This window comes from Cervus elaphus, chromosome 5 (assembly GCF_910594005.1).
Source record: "Cervus elaphus chromosome 5, mCerEla1.1, whole genome shotgun sequence".
Lineage (NCBI taxonomy): Eukaryota > Metazoa > Chordata > Mammalia > Artiodactyla > Cervidae > Cervus > Cervus elaphus.
The window spans coordinates 28,230,714-28,252,111 of record NC_057819.1 but is presented as its reverse complement, the minus strand read 5'-3'; the positions used below and the strand labels follow the sequence as shown (position 1 = coordinate 28,252,111).

General features: G+C 41.1%; 1 protein-coding gene across 4 annotated transcripts; it reads left to right on the top strand.

Annotated features, from left to right (window-relative positions):
* Nucleotides 1-765: 765 nt before the first annotated feature.
* ZNF26 (zinc finger protein 26) lies at nucleotides 766-21,034 on the top strand. 4 transcript variants are annotated; one of them, XM_043902244.1, is made up of 7 exons: nucleotides 766-977; nucleotides 1,166-1,218; nucleotides 1,659-1,903; nucleotides 13,674-13,820; nucleotides 16,623-16,749; nucleotides 16,983-17,078; nucleotides 18,984-21,034. In XM_043902244.1, the coding sequence occupies exons 4-7, from the start codon at nucleotides 13,767-13,769 to the stop codon at nucleotides 20,333-20,335; spliced, it is 1,629 nt and encodes a 542-aa protein (XP_043758179.1). In that variant the 5' UTR covers nucleotides 766-977; nucleotides 1,166-1,218; nucleotides 1,659-1,903; nucleotides 13,674-13,766; the 3' UTR covers nucleotides 20,336-21,034. The 4 variants fall into 4 exon arrangements, with proteins under 4 accessions (XP_043758179.1, XP_043758181.1, XP_043758182.1 ...); XM_043902246.1 differs by lacking the exons at nucleotides 1,659-1,903; nucleotides 13,674-13,820; XM_043902247.1 differs by lacking the exon at nucleotides 13,674-13,820 and having other exon boundaries at nucleotides 766-1,218.
* The last annotated feature ends 364 nt before the right edge of the window (nucleotides 21,035-21,398 follow it).

Here is a 21,398-nt window from a genome sequence, read left to right as displayed (position 1 = left end):
GATAGCTGAGGTACATATCAAAGGAATGATTTCAGTAAGCTTAGACTCTTGTATCTTCCCATAGAAGGAAAAGCAGTAAATCCCTTAACTTGGGCTATCTAGTTTTCTTTAATCAATAATCTTTTGATGTTCCAACTACTATATCTTTGTTGCAAAAACTCCTACCTATCCTGACTTCCCCCTTGCCTCTTCAGGGCAGTCCCCTCTCAGAGTTATCTGAGCTGCTATGTCCCAGGCTTAAGTCCTCAGTTTTGCCCACAGAATAAAACAGAACTCTCAACTTTCAGGTTGTGCATTTTTTTTCCAGTTGACTACTGTTTGCTCTGTCTTGGACAACCACACGTCTGTGTGTCCCAATAATGATGTCCTTCTACTTCTCATCTACTATACTTTCTCCTCTATAAAGTTGGTAACTTATTTGGTGCATTGATATTCAGTACTGTTTTATAACCCTGTGCACTGCACCTCATAGTTTCACACGGTGTCGTTCTCTGCTGGGCCTTCCTCTACGTACTCTACCTGGTTTGGCCTCAAGACCCAACCACTGGCCACTGCCCAGACACTAGCGCTTCCCTGAGCAGCGGAGGAAAAGATCGATACCGACTCTAGTACAGCCCGCCCGCCTTTCCCATCAGGCCTCGCCCGTCTATCCAAGCCCTCTTCCTCCACAGAGGGTTCTGGGAGATGTAGTTTTCTGCCAGCCGCTGTTCGTCACGTGACGTACTTCCGTCTGCGCCGCCCTGCGGCCGTAGAGGAATACGCGCCTAACGGGCTGTATCCGGCAGGGCTTCTGTGCTCAGGGGCGGGGCGGGGGCGTTCTGTTTCAGAGACAGCGGAGCTAGCTCAGACGCGAAGTTACCCTGGCCCAGAACATCCTGTGCGAACCAGGATCTTGACCAGCTGAGCCCCCACGGTCGATCCCGGCGTAGAGGCAGCCAGCCCGGCCTCGGTCCCTCCCGCATCAGGGCTGCGGAGCGGTACCAACTCATTGTCCAAGTTCCCTCTGCCCGGGCCCGGAGGCCCCTTCCCTACGAGGGAGGGACTCAGCCCCGGACGGGCAGGTGCCTGGTGCCCGCGGACCCTCTCCGTCGGGCTCGAACCCCGTCTTGGTGGGCGGGGTGGGACCAGCAGGGATATCCCCAGAGTTCGGTTCTCTCCTCCGCAGCCTGCACGAAACAGCCCGGGATGGCCACCGGGTTCCCGACAGCTTCGTGTTCGGTAAGTAGGGACTTTCTCACTTGAGAAAGCTGACTTGGCCGTGAGGGCGGACCTCTTCATCCCTTCACGGTCACACCAGGGCCTGAACTCACATATTCCCCGCCATCCCCCTGAGTCTCCAGAAACGTCCCTTGTCTTCTGGCACTTGGTGTCCGGTGCCCTGTCCGTGGGCAGTTACTCTGCTTTGTTGTCTACAGCGGACCCTGAATTCCTAGGGCAGTGAGGGCCCTTGTGAAGGAAATGAACCTCTATCGTTTCAGGTTTTACACGCACAAGTTCTGAGTTGTCTTCGCGTCCAGATTTTCAGGGCATCAGCAGGGAAATTTATCTCCTTTTTGTTCATTAGCTGTTCAGATGCTTGTATACTGAGTACCCTCGTGAGCTGGATCCAGACATTGATGCTGGCAGTGCAAAGAAATCACGTACGTTTCTTGTTTTAGAGGAGCTGTGGTCTGGCGCACAGAGTCGTTGGGCAGGATGGCGGGGAAGGAGTTTAAGGATTCAAAGCAGGAAGGAGCAGTGTTGTGACAGGAGAGAGCCAGTGGACCCTCTGGACCGTGCAGGTGGTTGAAGGACTGAACCAGAGGGAGACTTAACAGCGAATGCTGAACTCCTGAGCTGTTGGCACACCGGTGATGTGTCCAGTCTTGAGAACACTGTTGGAAGAAGTATCCAGGGACAGAGTGTATGTAGCTTTTTTTTTTTTCTTTTAAGATTTATTTATCTTTGCCTGTGGCTGGGGGTGGTGGTGGGGGGGTAGGTCTTTCTTGCTGTTCCGGCTTTCTCTATTTGCAGTGAGTGGGGGCTACTCTCTAGTTGCAGTGTCTGGGCTTCTCTTGTGGTGCACAGGCTCTGGGGCAGGCGGGCTTTAGTAGTTGCAACACGTGGGCTTAGTAGTTATGGTCCCTGGTCTCTAGAGCAGGGGCTCAGTAGTTGAGGTGCAAGGGATTAGTTACTCTGAGGCATGTGGGATCTTCCTGGACCAGGGATCAAACCCGTGTCCCTTGCAGTGGCAGGTGGATTCTTTAACCACTAGACCTCAGAGTGTAGCTTTGTAGGTATTGAATATGTGGTGCCTACAGTTGAGTCTGTAGCTCAGGTGGGAGTTTTCAACTAACATGTACCGATTAAAGGCACCTATGTTAGTGCCTTTAACTACAGAGTTATAGGTATAGGAGTAGAGCCCCCAAAAGGACCAAGTAGAGGCCTCAGGACAATGACAAGGGCTGGGGTGCAGGAGAGGTGAGAGAACATTTGGAGAGTGGTTTTTCCCCTACAAAGTTGAGAATAGAGAACTTCTTAGAAGCCATGATGTGAAGTGTCTTGAAAGTATTTCATAAGGCCAAAAGGTGCTTCTTGGATTTCAGAATTTATAGGTCTTAAGCAGTTTTTCCAGAGCAAACAGAATGTTGGGTGTGCTACAGATATTCACTTCCTAAGAGGTGAAGGAATTGCATTAGGTTGTGGACAGCAGGATGTAAAGAAATGATTAGTAATAGTATAGGTGGTGGTGGTTGTTCTTCAGTTACTCAGTCATGTCTGACTCTTTGCGACCCCATGAATTACAGCACACCAAGCTTCCCTGTCCTTCACTACCTCCCAGAGTTTGCTCAAAATTCCTGTCCATGGAGTCCGTGATACCATCCAACCATCTCATCCTCTGTCACCCCCTTCTCCTGCCCTCAGTCTTTCCCAGCATCAGGGTCTTTCCCAGTGAGTCGGCTCTTCACATCAGGTGGCCAAAGTATTGGAGCTTCAGCTTCAGCATCAGTCTTTCCAGTGAATATGCAGGGTTGATTTCCTTTAGGAGTGTAGGTGGCACTAGTGGTAAAGAACCTGACTGCCAGTGCAAGAAACATAAGAGATGCAGGTTCGATCCCTGGGTCTGGAAGATCCCCTGGAAAAGGAAATGGCAACCCTCGCCAGTATTCTTGCCTGGAAAATCCCATGGACAGAGCCTGATGGGCCACAGTCCATGGGGTCAAAATGAGTCAGATGTGACTGAAGTGACTTAGCACATCGATATCAGGATGTAAAGAAGCAATTAGTAATAGTATAGTAATAGTATTTTTTTAGGTGATCAAGTATGACAGGAAGGGTTTTGGTGTCAGGGGGAAAGGATTTCATTGAAGTGGCCTGAGGGATACAATTAACCTTAAAAATCAGTGAATTTTTTGTCTTTAAACAATAATTATACAGAAAGTACAATAAGAGAATGTATTTGTGATAGCAATTAAGGAATATAAAATAAATGAACATTATAAGTCTACAGGACCTATTAATAAAGAAGAGTTTACCACTATTGAATAACATTAATAGACACCACTCTTGGCCTAGGCACTTTGTGTGTGTGACATCATTAAAGTCTCAGGGCCCTGTGAGGCAAGTATGTCCCCATTGTACAGCTGAGGAAACTGGGGAGGCTGTCCACAGTCCCAAACTAGTAAGGGAAACGAGACAAGGGTGGCAGAGCTAAGATTCAGACCCACACAGAGTGTCTTCAGAGCCTGTGCTCTTATTGCCCTTAGGACGTAAGAGACTTTAACAAATGTAAACAGTATTTCCTTATTTCTGAGTACATGTATTTAGCAAACATTGACTATTATGCCAGGTAATTTTTTAGGGTTGCAGAGGTGAACAAGACTGACGGGACCCATACCCCATATAAGATACGGGAGATGGAGATGATAAGACATATCAGAGGAACATCATGAACAAAACTGTGGGTGTTGGTGCATGTGACAGTGGCTGGGTGGCTACTTGTCTTGGGGCAGCATTTAAGCAGAATCTGAATGACAACTTGATGATCATGGGCAGATGAAGGCACAGTACATGAAGCATTCCAGGCTTTGGAGACAGCTAAGTTGGTGGCCTTGCAGTGAGAACCAGCAGATGCATTGTGTAGTGGAAAGAAGGCATATGGCCAGAACAGGGAGCATGTGAGAGCAGGGCTAGCTTGTGAAGGGCCCTTTAAGTATGCAAATGATCATCTGGAAAGCCCAAGGAGCTTATTGTATTTTATGTTTTATTTTGAAATAATTTCAAAACTAAAGAAGTGGCAAAAGTAGAATAAAATAACCTCCTGTATTGTATTAAAAAAAAGAAAAACACCTTTCACCCAAATTCCCCCATTGTTATTTTGCCAAGTTAGCTCTGTTATTCTTTCTTTACTTGTGTATGTGTGTGTTTGTGAACTGGTACAAAAGGAACCACAGAGACTAAAGTTCAGTGTTACTTTCTACCGGAGCCTGTTTCCCCTTTGCTTTGTTGTGCAGATGGGGAGTGACTGATCATTTCATCTAAACAGGCATCACGCTGATTTGGGACTGGATTGCTGCTTTAGTTGAACTTGGATCACCTTGTTTTCAAGGGGTGTACTGATCGCAGGCTCCTTCCTTGCGTACTTTGTATCCTTGGTGCCTTAAAACCATGAGAGAATCAGTCTGCCTTTCCTGCCCAGTTTCTGCACTGACCACACTCAGCAAACACTGGGTGGGGAGAGCCTGCTGTCCAGGGTGGGCACCAAAGCCTCTACTGGTTTCTCTTTCTTTTGATGTCATCCTCTATCTCACCTGAGCCTGCCCTGCCTGTTCTCAGGCTGGACAAATGCCCTCGGTAAAGTAAACAGCCAGAAGCACTCTTAGCTCATCTGGGAAGAGCTCTCCCCTTTCTGGAATTTGGCTCATTTAGTTCTCCTTTCATCCGTGGGTCTCTGATGTTCATGGATTGTAATTTACCATTAATTTCTAGTTGTAGCAGCTGTAGTCCAAATGTATGATTTTATTGTGAATGAGTATTAGAAAATACCATTAGATGAAATAAAATATAACATCTTTGTATTTTGATAATTCTTTGAAATTAAAAATTAATTTGTTGAGAATATATTTATACCATATTGAATCTATATATCATAAATGTTACTGAATTACTCAGGTCCTTTGGTTTCTGGTTTCTTTTTTTAAAAAAATATGAATATATTTGAAATATAGTTGCTACACAATATTATGGTATTTTCAGATATACTACATAGTGATTTGACATTTGCATACATTATGAAATGATATCTGCCCCAAGTTTAGTAATCTGTCCCCATACAATATTATTGACCTTATTTGTTATGCTGAATCCCCATGGCTAATTTGTTCTGTAACTAGAGGTTTGTACCTCTTAATCCCCTTCACCTGTTTCACCATCCTTCCACTTCCGGCAACTACCTTTTTGGTATCTGTATTTATGTGTCTGTTTTTGTTCTGTTTATTTGTTCCTTTAATTTTTTAGATTCCACATGTAAGAGAGGTCCTATGGTATTTGTGTTTGTGTCTGATTTATTTCACATGGTGTAATACCCTCTAGTTCTATCCGTGTTATCATGATGACAAGACTTTGGGTTTTCTTTTAATGGATGAGTAATATTCGTGTGTGTGTGTGTGTGTGTGTGTGTGTGTGTGTGTGTGTATGTGTGTTGTACGTTTATCCATTCATCTGTCAGTAGACAACGTTGCTTCCTGTATCTGGGCTATTGTGTTTTCTTTTTTTATTTCTTAATTGAAGGATAACTGCTTTACAGAATTTTGTTGTTTTCTGTCAAACCTCTACATGAATCAGCCCCCTCCCTCTTGAATCGCCCTCCCATCTCCCTCCCCATCCCACCTCTCTAGATTGATACAGAGCCCCTGTTTGAGTTTCCTGAGACATATAGCAAATTCCCATTGGCTGTCTGTTTTATATATGGTAATGTAAGTTTCCATGTTACTTGCTCCATACACCTCACCCTCTCCTCCCCTCTCCGTATGTCCATAAGTCTGTTCTCTATGTCTGTTTCTCCATTGCTGCCCTGCAAATAAATTCTTCGGTACCATCTTTCTAGATTCCCTATATATGCGTTAGTATAGGATATTTTGGAGGGGGAAATGGCAACCCACTCCAGTATTCTTGCCTGGAGAATCCTGTGGACAGAGGAGCCTGGTGGGCTGCTGTCCATGGGGTTGCACAGAGTCGGACACGACTGAGGTAACTTAGCATGCATGCATGCCTTGGAGAAGGAAATGGCAGTCCATTCCAGTACTCTTGCCTGGAGAATCCCAGGGACAGAGGAGCTTGGTGGGCTGCCATATATGGGGTTGCACAGAGTTGGACATGACTGAAGCAACTTAGCAGCAGCAGCATACGATATTTATCTTTCTCTTTCTGACTCACTTCACTCTGTATAATAGGCTCTAGGTTCATCCACCTCATTAGAACTGACTCAAACACATTCCTTTTTATGGCTGAGTAATATTCCATTGTATATATGTACCCCAACTTCTTTATCCATTCATCTTTCGATGGGCATCTAAGTTGCTTCCATGTTCTAGCTATTAATAAATAGTGCTGCAATGAACAATGGGATACAAGTGTCTTTTTCAATTTTGATTTCCTCGGGTTATATGCCTAAGAGGGAATTGCTGGGTCACGTGGTGGTTTTATTCCTAGTTTTCTGAGAAATCTCCATACTGTCTTCCATGGTAGCTGTATCAATTTACATTCCCACCAACAGTGCAAGAGTGTTCCCTTTGCTCCATACCCTCTCCAGCATTTGTTGTTTGTAGACTTTTTGATGAGGGCCATTCTGACCTGTGTGAGGTGATATCTCATTGTAGTTTTGATTTGCATTTCTCTAATAATGAGTGATGTTGAACATCTTCTCATGTGTTTGTTAACCATCTCTATATCTTCTTTGGAGAAATGTCTGTTTAGGTCTTTTCCCCACTTTTTGATTGGGTTGTTTGTTTTTCTGGCATTGAGTTGTATGAGCTGCTTATATATTTTGGAAATTAATCCTTTGTCAGTTGTTTCATTTGCTATTATTGTCTCCCATTCTGAGGGTTGTCTTTTCACCTTGCTTAGAGTTTTCTTTGCTGTGCAAAAGCTTTGAAGTTTAATCAGGTCCCACTTGTATAGTTTTGTTTTTATTTCCATTACTCTAAGAGGTGGGTCATAGAGGATCTTGCTTTCATTTATGTCATCAAGTGTTCTGCCTGTGTTTTCCTCTAAGAGTTATATAGTTTCTGGTCTTATATTTAGGTCTTTAACCTGTTTTGAGTTTATCTTTGTGTATAGTGTTAGGAAGTGTTCTAATTTCATTCTTTTACATGTTGCTATCCAGTTTTCCCAGCACCACTTATTGAAGAGGCTGTCTTTGCCCCATTGTATAGTCTTGCCTCCTTTGTCAAAAATAAGGTACCCATAGGTGCATGGGTTTATTTCTGGGCTTCCTATCTTGTTCCGTTGGTCTATTTTTCTGTTTTTGTGCCAGTACCATACTGTCTCGATGACTGTACCTTTGTAGTATAATCTGAATTCAGGAAGGTTGATTCCTCCAGCTCCATTCTTCTTTCTCAAGACTGCTTTGGCTATTCAGGGTCTTCTGTGTTTCCATATGAATTGTGAAACTTTTTGCTCTAGTTCTGAGAAAAATGCCATTGGTAATTTGATAGGGATTGCATTAAATCTGTAGATTGATAGTCATTTTCACAATATTGATTCTTCCTACCCAGACTATATTTTCATCTGTTTTCTGTTTATGTCGTCTTTGATTTCTTTCATCAGTGTCTTATAATTTTCTGTGTATAGTTCTTTTGTCTCCTTAGGTAAGTTTATTCTTAGATATTTCATTCTTTATGTTGCAATGGTGAATGGGATTGATTTCTTAATTTCTCTTATTTTTCATTGTTGATATATAGGAATGCAAGTGATTTCTGTGTATTGATTTTGTATCCTGAAACTTTGCTAAATTCTCTGATTAGCTCTAGTAATTTTCTGATAGTCTCTTTTGGGTTTTCTATGTACAGTATCATGTCATCTGCAAACAGTGAGAGCTTTACTTCTTCTTTTCCAATCTGGATTCCTTTTATTTCTTTTTCTTCTCTGATTGCTGTAGCTAGGACTTCCAGAACTATGTTGAATAATAGTGGTGAAAGTGAACACCCTTGTCTTGCTCCTGATCTTAGGAGGAATGCTTTCAGTTTTTCACCATTGAGAATAATGTTTGCTGTGAGCTTATCATATATGGACTTTACTATGTTGAGGTGGTTTCCTTCTATGCCCGTTTTTTGAAGAGTTTTAATCATAAATAGGTGAATTTTGTCAAAGGCTTTTTTTGCATCTATTGAGACTGTCGTATGGTTTTTATCCTTCAACTTGTTAATATGGTGTATCACATTGATTGATTTGCATATGTTGAACAATCCTTGCATCCCTGGAATAAACCCAATTTGATCATGGTGTGTGAGCTTTTTAATGTGTTGTTGAATTCTGTTTGCTAAAATTTTGTAGATTTTTGCATCTGTGTTCATCAGCGATATTGGCCTGCAGTTTTCTTTTCTTGTGTTGTCTTTGTCTGGCTTTGGTTATCAGGGTGATGGCCTCATAGAATGAGTTTGGAAGTGTTCCTTCCTCTGCAATTTTTTGAAAGAGTTTTAGAAGGATGGGCATTAGCTTTTCTCTCAATGTTGGATAGAATTCTGTGAAGCCATCTGGTCCTGGGCTTTTGTTTCTGGGGAGATTTTTTTATCACAGCTTCAATTTCAGTGCTTGTAATTGGGTTGTTCCTAATTTCTGTTTCTTCCTGGTTCAGTCTTAGAAGATTGAACTTTTCTAAGAATCTGTCCATTTCTTCCAAGTTATCCATTTTATTGCCATATAGTTGTTCAAAATAGTCTCTTATAATCCTTTGTATTTCTGCATTGTCTGTTGTAATCCCTCCTTTTTCACTTCTAATTTTGTTGATTTGATTCTTCTCTCTTTTTTCCTTAATGAGTCTGGCTAAGGGTTTGTCAATTTTGTTTATCTTCTCAACCAACCAGCTTTTAGTTTTATTAATATTTACTATTGTTTCTTTCATTTCCTTTTCATTTATTTTTGCTCGGATATTTATGATTTCTTTCCTTCTAATTTTTTTGGGGGGGTTGTTCTTCTTTTTCCAGTTGTTTTAGGAATAAATTTAGGTGGTTTATTTGATGTTTTTCTTGTTTCTTGAGGTAACATTGTATTGCTATAAACTTCCCTCTTAGAACTGCTTTTGCTACATCCCATAGGTTTTGAGTTGTCATGTTTTCATTGTTATTTGTTTCTAGGAACTTTTTTGTTTCCCCTTTGGTTTCTTCAGTAGCCTGTTCATTACTTAGAAACATATCATTTAATCTCCATGTCCTTGTGTTTGTTAGTTTTTTTCTTGTAATTGATACCTATTCTCATAGCATTGTGGTCAGAAAAGATGCATGATACGATTTCAGTTTTCTTAAATTTACTGAGGTTTGATTTGTGACCCAAGATGTGGTCTATCCTGGAGAATGTTCCATGTGCACCTGAGAAGAAGGTGTATTATTCTGCATTTGGATGGAATGCCCTGAAGATATCAGTGAGATCGACCTCATCTAATATATCATTTAAGACTTTTGTTTCCTTATTAATTTTCTGTTTTGATAATCTGCCCATTGGTGTGAGTGGGGTGTTAAGGTCTCCTACTATTATTGTGTTACCATCAGTTTCTCCTTTTATGTCTGTTAGTGTTTGTCTTATGTATTGAGGTGCTCCTGTGTTGGGTGCATAGATATTTACAATTGTTATGTCTTCCTCTTGGATTGATCCCTTGGTTATTATATAGTGACCTTTCTTATTTCCTGTAATCTTCTTTATTTTAAGGTCTATTTTGTCTCATATGAGGATTGCTACTCCAACTTTATTTTGCTTTCCATTTGCATGGAATATATTTTTCCATCCTCTTACTTTCAGTCTATGTGTGTCTTTAGGTCTGAAGTGGGTTTCTTGTAGACAGCATATATATGGGGTCTTGTTTTTGTATCCATTCAGCCAGTCTGTGTCTTTTGGTTGGAGCATTTAATCCGTTTACATTTAAAGTAATTATTGATACATATGTTCCTACTGCCATTTTATAATTGTTTGGGGTTGATTTTGTAGGTCTTTTTTCTTCTGTTGTATTTCTTGACTGTATAAGTCTGTTTAACGTTTGTTGTAAAGCTGGTTTGGTGGTACTGAATTCTCTTAACTTTTGCTTGTCTGAAAAGCTTTTGATTTCTCCATCAACTTTGAATGAGATACTTGCCAGGTTGAGTAGTCATGGTTGTAGGTATTTCCCTTTCAGTACTTTAAATAAATCCTGCCATTTCCTTCTGGCCTGCAGAATTTCTGCTGAAAGATCAGCTGTTAAAACGTACAGGGCTTCCCTTGTATGTTACTTGTTGCTTTTCTCTTGCTGCCTTTAATATTCTTTCTTTGTGTTTAATCTTTGCTAGTTTGATTAGTATGTGTCTTGGCATGTTTCTCCTTGGGTTTATCCTGTAAGGAACTCTTTGCACCTCTTGGACTTGATTGACTATTTCCTTTTCCATGTTGGAGAAATTTTTAGCTATAATTTCTTCAAAAATTTTCTCATACCCTTTCTTTTTCTCTTCTTCTTCTGGGAGCCCTATAATTCAAATGTTAGTGCATTTGATATTGTCCCAGAGGTCTCTGAGACTACCCTCAGCTCTTTTCATTTTTTTTATTACTTTACTCTGTTCTTCAGAAGTTATTTCCACCATTTTATCTTGCAGCTCACTGATTTGTTCTTCTGCTTCAGATATTCTGCTATTGATTCCTTATGGAGTATTTTTAATTTCAGTAATTGTGTTTGTCTCTGTATGTTTATTTTTTAATTCTTCTAGGTCTTTGTTAATTGATTCTTGCATTTTCTCAACTCTATTTTCCAGAGTTTTGATAATCTTTACTATCATTTTTCTGAATTCTTTTTCAGGTAGTTTTCCTCTTTCCTCTTTATTTGTTTGGACTTCTGTGTTTCTAGTTTATTCCTTTATTTGTGTAGTATTTCTTTGCCTTTTCATTATTTTTTTTTAACTTACTGTGCTTGAGTTCTCCTTTTTCCAGGCTTCAAGGTTGAATTTTTTTTTCCTTTTGGTTTCTGCCCTCCTAAGGTTGGTCCAGTGGCATGTGTAAGCTTCGTATAGGGTGACATTTGTGCAGTTTTGTTTTTTTTTTTCCTCTGCTTGCCAGGGCTGAGTGAGGTGGTAATCCTATCTGCTGATGACTTGGTTTGTATTTTTGTCTTGTTTGTTTGGATGAGGCATCCCACACAGGATGCTACTGGTTGTTGGGTGATGCTGGGTCTTGTATTCAAGTGGTTTCCTTTGTGTGAGTCCTCACTATTTGATACTCCCTAGGGTTAGGAGTTCTCTGGTAGTCTAGTGTCTTAGAGTCAGTGCTCCACTCCAAAGGCTCGGGGTTTGATCTCTGGCCAGGAATGAAGATTCCATAGGTGGTTTGTTATGGCATTTAAGTGAAGTAAAGTGAAGTCTCTCAGTCGTGTCTGACTCTTCGCGACCCCGTGGACTGTAGCCCACCAGGCTCCTCCGTCCATGGGATTCTCCAGGCAAGAATACTGGAGTGGGTTGCCATTTCCTTCTCCAGGGGATCTTCCCGACCCAGGGATCGAACCCAGGTCTCCCGCATTGCGGGCAGACACTTTAACCTCTGAGCCACCAGAGAAGCCCTGTTGTGGCATTAAGTGAGATTAAAACAAATACCCAAAAACAAGAAACCAAAGATGAACCCCAGACAAATGGCAGTTACAAAATCAGGCAAATAATAATTAAAATAATGGAATATACACACATACCTATACACCCATAAGCACAATCAAAACAATCCAACAAAAATTAAGTACAATAGATTGACCTAGTGAACAAAGAAAACCAAAAATGATATCTACCAGTTAAGAGCAAAACTAACTAAAGCACAAACTTGAAAACGAAACTAAAGCAAGGTGCCAAGTAGGAAATAAAACAATGAAACCAAAACTTACAAATATGAAAAGAGAAAAGGAAAGAAAAGAAAGAATAGATATGTAAAGTTAAATAGGGGTAGATAAGGAAGATTTATATACATTAAAGATTAACTGCAAGGGGAAAAGAACAATAGGGAAAGCAAATAGTGAATAAATGTGGAAAAAATAATAATAGGCTTAAAAATCTTTTAAAATTAAAATGAGAAAAAAGAAGAAGAAAAGAATAAAAGGAAAGCACCGCAGAACTGCAAAAAACCAACGTAAAGGCAGTTTTACAACAACAATAAAAAGTATGATTAAAAAAAAATCTCAAAAGCTTAATTAGATTTCATAGTGCTAATAAAATTGACAGCTACAACAGAAGGAAAAAAAAGAAAGAAATACAAAAGAAACTACAGAACAAGTCAAAACATAAGAATAGTAAATATTTTTCTTGAGTCAGTGCTGCCAGCATTCTTTACCTTGCTGGGAGTAACAGTCCACCTCACCCCACTAGGGTGCCTTCCAACACTGCACTGGTTTCTGGACCTGATGTGGGGGCAGCTCAGATTCTAATCTGGTCCTACTCCTGTGTACTGTTGTCTCCAATGTCCACAGCTATCAGAACTAGTGTGTTTTCTTTGTGGGAACTCTCAATGTCCTTTTATATATTCCATAGACACAGTGTCTGCCTAGCTGATCATGTGGATTTAATCTGCAGCTTGTATAGCTGATGGGAGGGGTTTGGGTCCTCTTCCTTAGCTACACTGCTCCTGGGTTTCAGTTGTGGTTTTATTTCCACCTCTGCATGTGGGTTGTCCACTGGGATTTGCTCCTGAAGCTGCCCTGGGGGGCTTGGGTCTGCCCCAGTGAGGGCCAGATGTGGAGATGGTGCAGGTGCTTGGGTCACAGGGGTTCTGGAAGCACCAGGTACTCAGGGGGGGTTGGCGGCTAGAGCAACAGGAAATATAGTGCTCTAGAAGGGTATGGCAACCAGTATTGGCCAATACACTCCAATATTCTTGCCTCTGACAGAGAAGCCTGGCAGGCCACAGTCCACAGGGTCATAAAGAGTTGGACATGGCCAAAGCGATCTCACATGCATAGATGCAAGACTCTTTTTGCTTGTGGCAGCTCTGCCCCAGTGAGGGTTGAACGTGAAGGTGGCGCAGCTGCTTGGGTCATGGGGACCCTGGTGGTGCCAAGTGTGCAGGGACACGGACTGCCTCAGCAGCAGCAGTTATTGGCCCTACAGAGTCTTTTTTCGAGCCTCTGATAGCTGGTGATCAGAAGGCCTCTTTGGCCAGTCTTTCTCCATAGCTCTGCCTGTTCAGGCACTTACAGGACTCCCGTGCCTGGGGTCCTTCTCTGTTGTTGGGCACATCAGGCACATAGAGGGGCCCCCCTGCCTGGGGTCCTACTCTGTAGTTTGGTGCATCAGTCCCTTATAGGAGCACCCTGGGTGAGGTCCTACTCTGTAGTTCAGTGCGTCAGGCACTTGATGGGCCAGCCTCTCTATTGTTCAGCTGCCAATGCTGGCATGTGGGGAGAGAGAGGCTATGGCGATGACTCCACCCCCTACACATGATTCAGCAGTATCGCCTTGCTTCCATGGCTGCCTGGCTTTCTTCCACAGGTATTTCCCACCGCAATCTCATCCCTCACGTCCCCGCAGTCTGTCTCTCTGCAGTCAACAGCAGCCCTTGCCCTGGGATTGCTCCACAATCCTATGCACCAGCTCCCAGCCACTGTGCCTTCTAGGGGACCTGTTTCCCTGTCCGGGGTAGGTATGGATGTGGCAAGGACTGTCTGATTCTCATTTCATTTAAGCTGCCGCAGATCAGCTGTTTCACTTTCAGCTTTAAATGTTTCTCCTCTGACTCAGACAATTGCCCCGATGTGGGGATTGGATCTCTGCTTCAGTTCCCCCACCCACAGAGGGCAGGTCCCATCCTACTAATACACCTGTTTCTCCCCCTAGTTCTTTTGTCCTACCAAGTTTTGCGTGGTTCTCTATATTCTTTTCTGGTGGTCAGGTACTCCTGTCCACTTTCAGCTGGTGTTCTGCAAGCACTTCTGTGTCTGAAGGTGTATTCCTGATGTATCTGTGGAAAGAGATGTACTCCACATCCACCTACTCCTCTGCTATCTTGTTCCCTATTGTGTTTTCTTTTCCTTTACATTTATGTATTTTATCAAATGTATTTTTGGTTTGGTTTTTCTCTATTTTTAACCTTTATTCCTGAGTACTCTATGTCAATTTGTGTTGTGGTTTTTCTTATTACATTTTCAAGTTGGTTATTGTTGATGTATCAAAGAGCTATTGCATATTGATTTTGTTAAAAAAAAAAAATTGCTGCCCTGTAGAACCTTTTTGATTCTCATGTTATGCCAGCTGTTTCTCTTAGGATTTTTAGTCAGAAAATCACATGTTTTTAGATAACGAGAGTAGTTTTTCCTCCTTGCTTAGTGTTTACCACTGGTATTTTGCTTTGTTCCCACTGTTCCAGGCCTTTTGGGACAGCGCTGACTAGTAGAGTTGATACGAAGATTTCAACTTGTTTCTGAAGAACAATTTCAAATTGTTCCTGATTTTAGAGGGAACACTTCTAATGTTTCACACAAAGTATGATATTTTTTATAGGCTTAGGGAAATTACTTTTACCTGTAACAAACTGAATTCTGATTTTTGAAAGTGTTAAATTTCATCATAGTACTTTGTTTCATCTATAGAGATGATTGTTCTCCATTAATGTACTAATGTTACTTATTTCTTTGTTACAGTTTTGTTTTTTAAGAATTTGGGCTGTTCTTTAATTTTTTAGATCTATTTCCTTCATAGAGTATTGTTTATGCACGTATAGGATTCATTTTAATGTTTTTATCTAAATATTCATTAGTATTTTTATCTAGGTTTTTTAAAAATATTCATTTTATTTATTTGACTGCACTGGCACTCAGGCAGTGTTATGTGTGGTAACTGTTCTCTGAAGCCCTGCACCACTGGGATCTAGTTCCCTGAACAGGAGTCAAACCAAGGCCCCCTGCATTGGGAGTGCAGTCGTAACCACTAGATCACCAGGGAGGTCCCCGCTAGGTTTTGGATTTTTTTTTAGGATTTATTTTTTCATTTATTTTTAGCTGTGCTAGGTCTTCATGGCTGCTCTTGGGCTTTCTCTAGTTGCAGCAATTGGAGGCTATTCTTTAATTGCAGTGCTTGGACTTCTCACTGAGGTGGCTTCTCTTGTTGCAGAGCACAGACTCTAGGGTATGGGTTCGGTAGTTGTTGCCCTGTAGCATGTCAGTCTTCCCAAACCAGGGATCAAACTTGTGTCCCCTACTTTGGCAGGCAGAGTCTTAACCAGTGGTCGCCTAGAGTAGCCCTAGGTATTTTTAAGCAATGAAATTGTGCAAGTTGTGCTGTCCTGCCTTCTCTGTGAGATTATACGTTTGTATGATGAGTTTCTCATCATTTCCTGGCTCTACATCTAATTGAAGAAATTTTCTGTTTCTCAGATATTGATAAAACTTACTTTTATAGATAGTGTGGGGCGGTTTACTTTATGGAGAGGGTATACCTCTCATTACTATTTTATGATCATGGACTAATCAATCTTGTCTTCCTAATCCTTTCTGGGAAAATTTTGGCTACTTTCATTTTCCTAGGAAAGTTTCTATTTCTTCTAAGTTTTCATATTTATTGGAACAAATGTATAAATACAATTCTGCTGTCATGTTTGCTTTAAAAATGTAAATTTGTTTCAATATGTTAGGGAATGCTGTGAGCTTTCTGATTTCAGGCAGGCCTCTTTTCACCATTTTATAATAAACTAGAGTGCTTCTGACACAAACATTGGGTCTTTTATAAGGTACAGTGCCATATTTATGGTGGTATTTGTATATTTCTTAACCATTAAGCATGTATAAAACTCTACTGTTTTTATTAAGATTTTTTATTTTCTTTTTTTCATGTGTGGTGATAAAGGTGTTACATCCCAGCCCTGTTCTTCCTATAAGCCTGAGACTTTTCATAGTGGTGATTTTTTTTTTTTTTTTTTTGTAAATCCATATCACATTACAGCAGAACTGCCTGTGTATAGTGATCACTTACAGATTTTAAGATTGCTTCTCTATCGTAGAGTTATGCACCCTGTCTTGGTCGTAATAGTTTTCTTTTCCTCATTTCTTGATTATGCTTATCCAATTAAAAAACTTTAATAGTTCTTTTGTATTTTATTTTTATTCTTATCAAGCTTAAAAATAGTAAAAGGCTTAAAATAGGGCTGCTGGTTGACTGCCCACCCCCCACAGCCCTAACGTAGATGTTTGTTTCCCTCTACAAAACTAAAACCTTCTTGAGGCCAGAATGGGTTTCACTCATCCTGAAATCTTCCGAACCCAAAACAATGTGTGGCATATGGAGGCTCAATTATTAGTAATGTTTTTAATTCTCTCTCAAAAGAAGTGGCGGCCTGGGCACAGGAGGCAGACTGTGGAGGATATTCTCCTTTCCTGGGTCCTCTACGTCTTTTCCATGTCTCCAACTGTAATTGCAGCCTGTTGAGTAATGTGTGTGTTGTTACAGGGGTTGTTGTCATTCACGGATATATCTATGCAGTTCAGCTGGGAAGAGTGGCAGCTGCTGGATTCTGTGCAGAAACACCTGTACCGGGATGTGACTCTGGAAAACTATAGTAACCTGGTGGCTATAGGTAAGTACAGCTTAGTGAGCCTGTATGAGCCCAGATCCTGAGTCATAAGTCACCATTGCCTTTTCTTTTGTTTATCTATCCTGAAGCCTCTGGAGATCACATGTTCTTAGCCCCTACTTAATCCTCAGCTCCTCGCTGTCGTCTTCCCCAAGTGCAAACAAGCTGCTTCCCTCCTGACCCCTTCGTTAATCTCCAGCAGTCTGACTACATCCTCTTTGACTTTCCCTTAACAGGGTATCATGGTAACAAACCTGATTTAATCTTCAAGTTGGAGCAAGGAAAAGAGCCATGGATCATAAACTCGAAAGTTTCCCATCAGAGCTGTCCAGGTGGGTGAGCAGATACCATGAAGCTGGGAGGTGGGGAGTAAACTGGGTTGGCATTCAGGCAGTTTCATGTGTGGGAACTGTTCTCTAACCCCTTGCACCATTGGAGCAGCTTGGCATGAGCCTAAGAGTCCTCAAATGAGGGCTATCACTTTCCTCCCATGACTGCAAGAGGTTGGTGGGCCATTCTCTGCACACTGCTCAAAGGTTGCTTTCTGGGTTAGTTTCCTTCCCTTGAACACATTCCTTACTGTGGTCATGGGCCTTATTTTCCCTTTTGCCTCTGCAGTTAATTCCCTCAACTTTACCTGCAGTCTTTTCCTTCTCTTCTCTTGACCGTCTTAGGAAGTTTCATTGCTTCCTTCACTCTTCTCAACTAGTCATTTGGAAACTACAACTGCTACCTTCTTGGGCGCTTTTCTTTCTTTTTTTTTTTTGCCACACTTCATGGCTTGCGGGATCTTAGTTCCTCAACCAGGGATAGAACCCATGCCCCCTGCAGTGGAAACATGGAGTCTTAAGCCCTGGGCACTGAGAAAGTCCCTTGGGCACTTTTCAGAAAAGAACTCTGCAACCTAGCCGTAAGTGGTTTTTATCACCTTAAATTTGTTTCCCTGACTCCTCTTTCCCTTCCCTTTCAAGTTGTCCAAGTTTGGGCTTCTTGTCTATATTGTAACTCTGGAAGACCTCTTCCATCCTGAAAATTGAAACTTTTCCCTCCCAGTGTTGTAACAGCAGAGCTGCCAACCTCCCCATCTCCTTCTTCCTGCACTCTGGTCCCAGCTTTATATGCTTCAGGACAGAGGTCTTGGTCTGCCACTCTGCTTTCCTCTGCTTTCTTAGTGGCAGAAATTGGAAGACCCTTCTGAAATTGCTCTTCCTCTTCAGTTTTCCCACCACTTTCTTCTTTGGGGAAGAAAATGTTTTTAGCAAGCAGTTCTGAGGAAGCAGGACAGCAACTGAGGTCCCCAGTACAGCAGTCATGTCCTAGGGTGACTGAGGCTTGTGTCTGATGAGGGCTGTCGAGACCTTGCCCTGCTGTTGCTGCTTTCCTTTAACCTTGCCTTTCTATCACTCTCATCATCACAGTGTTCAGGCCTCACAGATGGACTTTCCCATTCTCTCTACATCTCTTGTCCGACCTGAAATGTGGCCTTCTCCAGGGCTGTTTTGGCATCCCTTTTAATTCGCACATGTGCCCTGGAAGACCTCATCCCTCATGTCATTCAATACCTTGTATGTGCTGTTGATTCCTGCTTTTTACTGAGCACTGAATTTAGGTGTAACTGTCTACCTGTTTCTCTGTTTGAATATTTAATGAAGATCTCCAGTATAATAAGATCCAAAACAAAGTCCTTTGTCTTTCTCCAAACATGTCTCTCTCCCAGTGTTTTCAGTCTCAAAGAGCAGTACCTCCTGCTTCTCAAGTCTCAAATCTAGGAGTTTCTCTTGCTTCTGTCTAAAATGTTTTGCCTTAATTTTCTTATGACTCAATCCCTGTTTTAATATCTCATTGTACCATCCTAAACGTTGTACATTTTTACGTGCCTGTTAATTCACCTTTGTAGTAAACTCCTGAAATTATAAAATTGGCATAAATAGTTGGCAATGGCTTCTATTAATAAGTGCAGGCTAAATTTTTTAAACTTCTATTTAAAAAACACTTCTGATTACTGCTAACCAGCTACCCATTTCTGTAGAGGGATTTATTTTGGTTTGATTCACTTCCCTTTGCCCCCTCACTTGGTTATATGGTGTGTATGCACTTGGCCAGTATTTCTTTTGAACCAGTGTCAGAGGCCTGGACCAGAATAAAAAGACTCATTACATAGCAGTTCTAAAGCACTTTAGCTCTGTATCAGGTTTATTTATGATTTTTAAGTTACAGTGTGTTTTTTTTTTTCTTAGATGGTTGGGAAGAATGGTACCAGAAAAATCATGATGAACTTGAAAGTGTTGAGAGAAGCTATGCTTGTAATGCATTTGGAAAACTTCATCTGAGCAAAAGCCACATTTCTTCAAGACAAAGATTCCTTAAATATAACACACATGGAAGAAGTTTGACACAAAATTTAACTTCAGCCACAAGCTGCCTAAGAAAGAATGCTGATCAGTTTCATGGGTATGAAGAATCATATTTTATTAAGCATCAAAGAACTCATAGTATAGAAAAAAACTGTATATGTAATGAATGTGGGAAAGCTTTTCGTTGTAAATCACAGCTCATTGTACATCTCAGAATTCATACAGGAGAGAGACCATACGAGTGTACTAAATGTGAAAGAGCCTTCAGTGCCAAGTCAAACCTCAATGCTCATCAGAGAGTCCATACAGGAGAAAAGCCCTACTCCTGTATTGAGTGTGGGAAAGTCTTTTCTTTCAGGTCACAACTCATTGTCCACCAGGAAATTCACACAGGAGGGAAACCTTACGGTTGCAGTGAATGTGGGAAAGCCTACAGCTGGAAATCACAACTGATTTTACACCAGAGAAGCCATACAGGAGTGAAACCATATGAATGCAGTGAATGTGGGAAAGCCTTTAGTTTGAAGTCACCATTCGTTGTGCACCAGAGAACTCATACAGGAGTGAAACCCCATAAATGCAGTGAATGTGGGAAAGCCTTTAGGAGTAAGTCATACCTCCTTGTTCACATTAGGATGCACACAGGAGAAAAACCCTATCAATGCAGTGACTGTGGCAAAGCCTTCAATATGAAGACACAACTTGTTGTGCATCAGGGAATTCATACAGGAAATAATCCTTATCAATGCAGTGAATGTGGGAAAGCCTTTGGCAGGAAGGAACAGCTCACTGCACATCTGAGAGCGCATGCAGGAGAGAAACCTTATGGATGCAGTGAGTGCGGGAAGGCTTTCAGCAGCAAATCATACCTCGTTATACACAGGAGAACACACACAGGAGAAAGACCCTATGAATGTAGTTTTTGTGAAAGAGCCTTTTGTGGGAAATCACAGCTAATTATACATCAAAGAACTCACTCAACAGAGAAGCCCTATGAATGCAGCGAATGTGAAAAAGCCTATCCCAGGAAGGCATCACTTCAGATACACCAGAAAACTCATTCAGGAGAAAAGCCGTTTAAATGCAGTGAGTGTGGGAAAGCATTCACTCAGAAGTCATCTCTCAGTGAACATCAAAGAGTTCATACAGGAGAGAAACCATGGAAATGCTCTGAGTGTGGGAAATCCTTCTGTTGGAATTCAGGGCTTCGTATACATCGAAAAACTCACAAGTGAGAAATCAGAACAGAGTAGATGTTGGTTGCATTCTCACAGAAGTTGATCCTCAGGAGACTTCAGATGATAATGGAAGCAGGATATATAAGCAGGAAAACCTAAAAATACATTCTAATCAAATTAGTTATGTGGGAGGGGAACCAATTATATTTGGAATGAATATGCAAAAACTTTCAGAAGTAAGTCATGCAGATTTTTATTCGCAAGAGAATGGTTGAAGGAGTAAAGAGCAGTAATGGTATAAACAGTAGCATAATTAGATTTAATTTGGGGAATGCATATTAAGTCTGTATGAATTTAATAAATCAGGAAAGCAGTTTCCCATAGAAGATGTGTTACATGGGGAGTCATGTTCCAAATTTGATGCGGTTTTGGAGTGAGGAAAGTCCTTCTTGGTGGAGGATAAAGTAGTTGGGTTTTGTTTGTTTGTTTTTAGTATGTAACTAATAGGAAAATAGCAAAGAACATATTCTGAAGGTTCAAGGGCATGGAGTTTGACTTTCCTGAGCAACACTGCATAGCAGTTTTTAAAATTTTGGTATTTTATTTTTAAATGTAACTTGTTATATTTGATAATTTGTGGAATAACATCCTCCAATATTCTCCATATTAAATGCTAAGTATCAGTATTGTCTCTTTATTTCTTAGCAATATAACCAAAATAATGTGACTTTCAATAAATGAAAGGATTTGTTCTTACTCCAAATGAGTTTACTTATTCAGTAAATGGGTCTGTCAGTTATTACAGCACTCTTTTCCAAGAGTGCTCATGGTAATGAAGATTGATTGTATTTAATAATTCAGTGTTTGCTCCCCATTGATTGATAAGAGTGGCTTGGAATTCTCTGGAGAAATACCCCTCCTATGTTGTGCATATCCTTGTGGTGTGTCCCTCAGGGTGTCCTTCCCACCAGCCATAGGTGAGCATTCTGTCATGGTTGAGTCATAGTAACCTCTTTTCCAGTAGTTTGAGTCTCTAATTCAGTCTCACATGAACCAGAAGGGAAATAATCAGAATTCATTCTTGTCCCACAGTTTTACTAAGACCATCAATTAGTTCCTG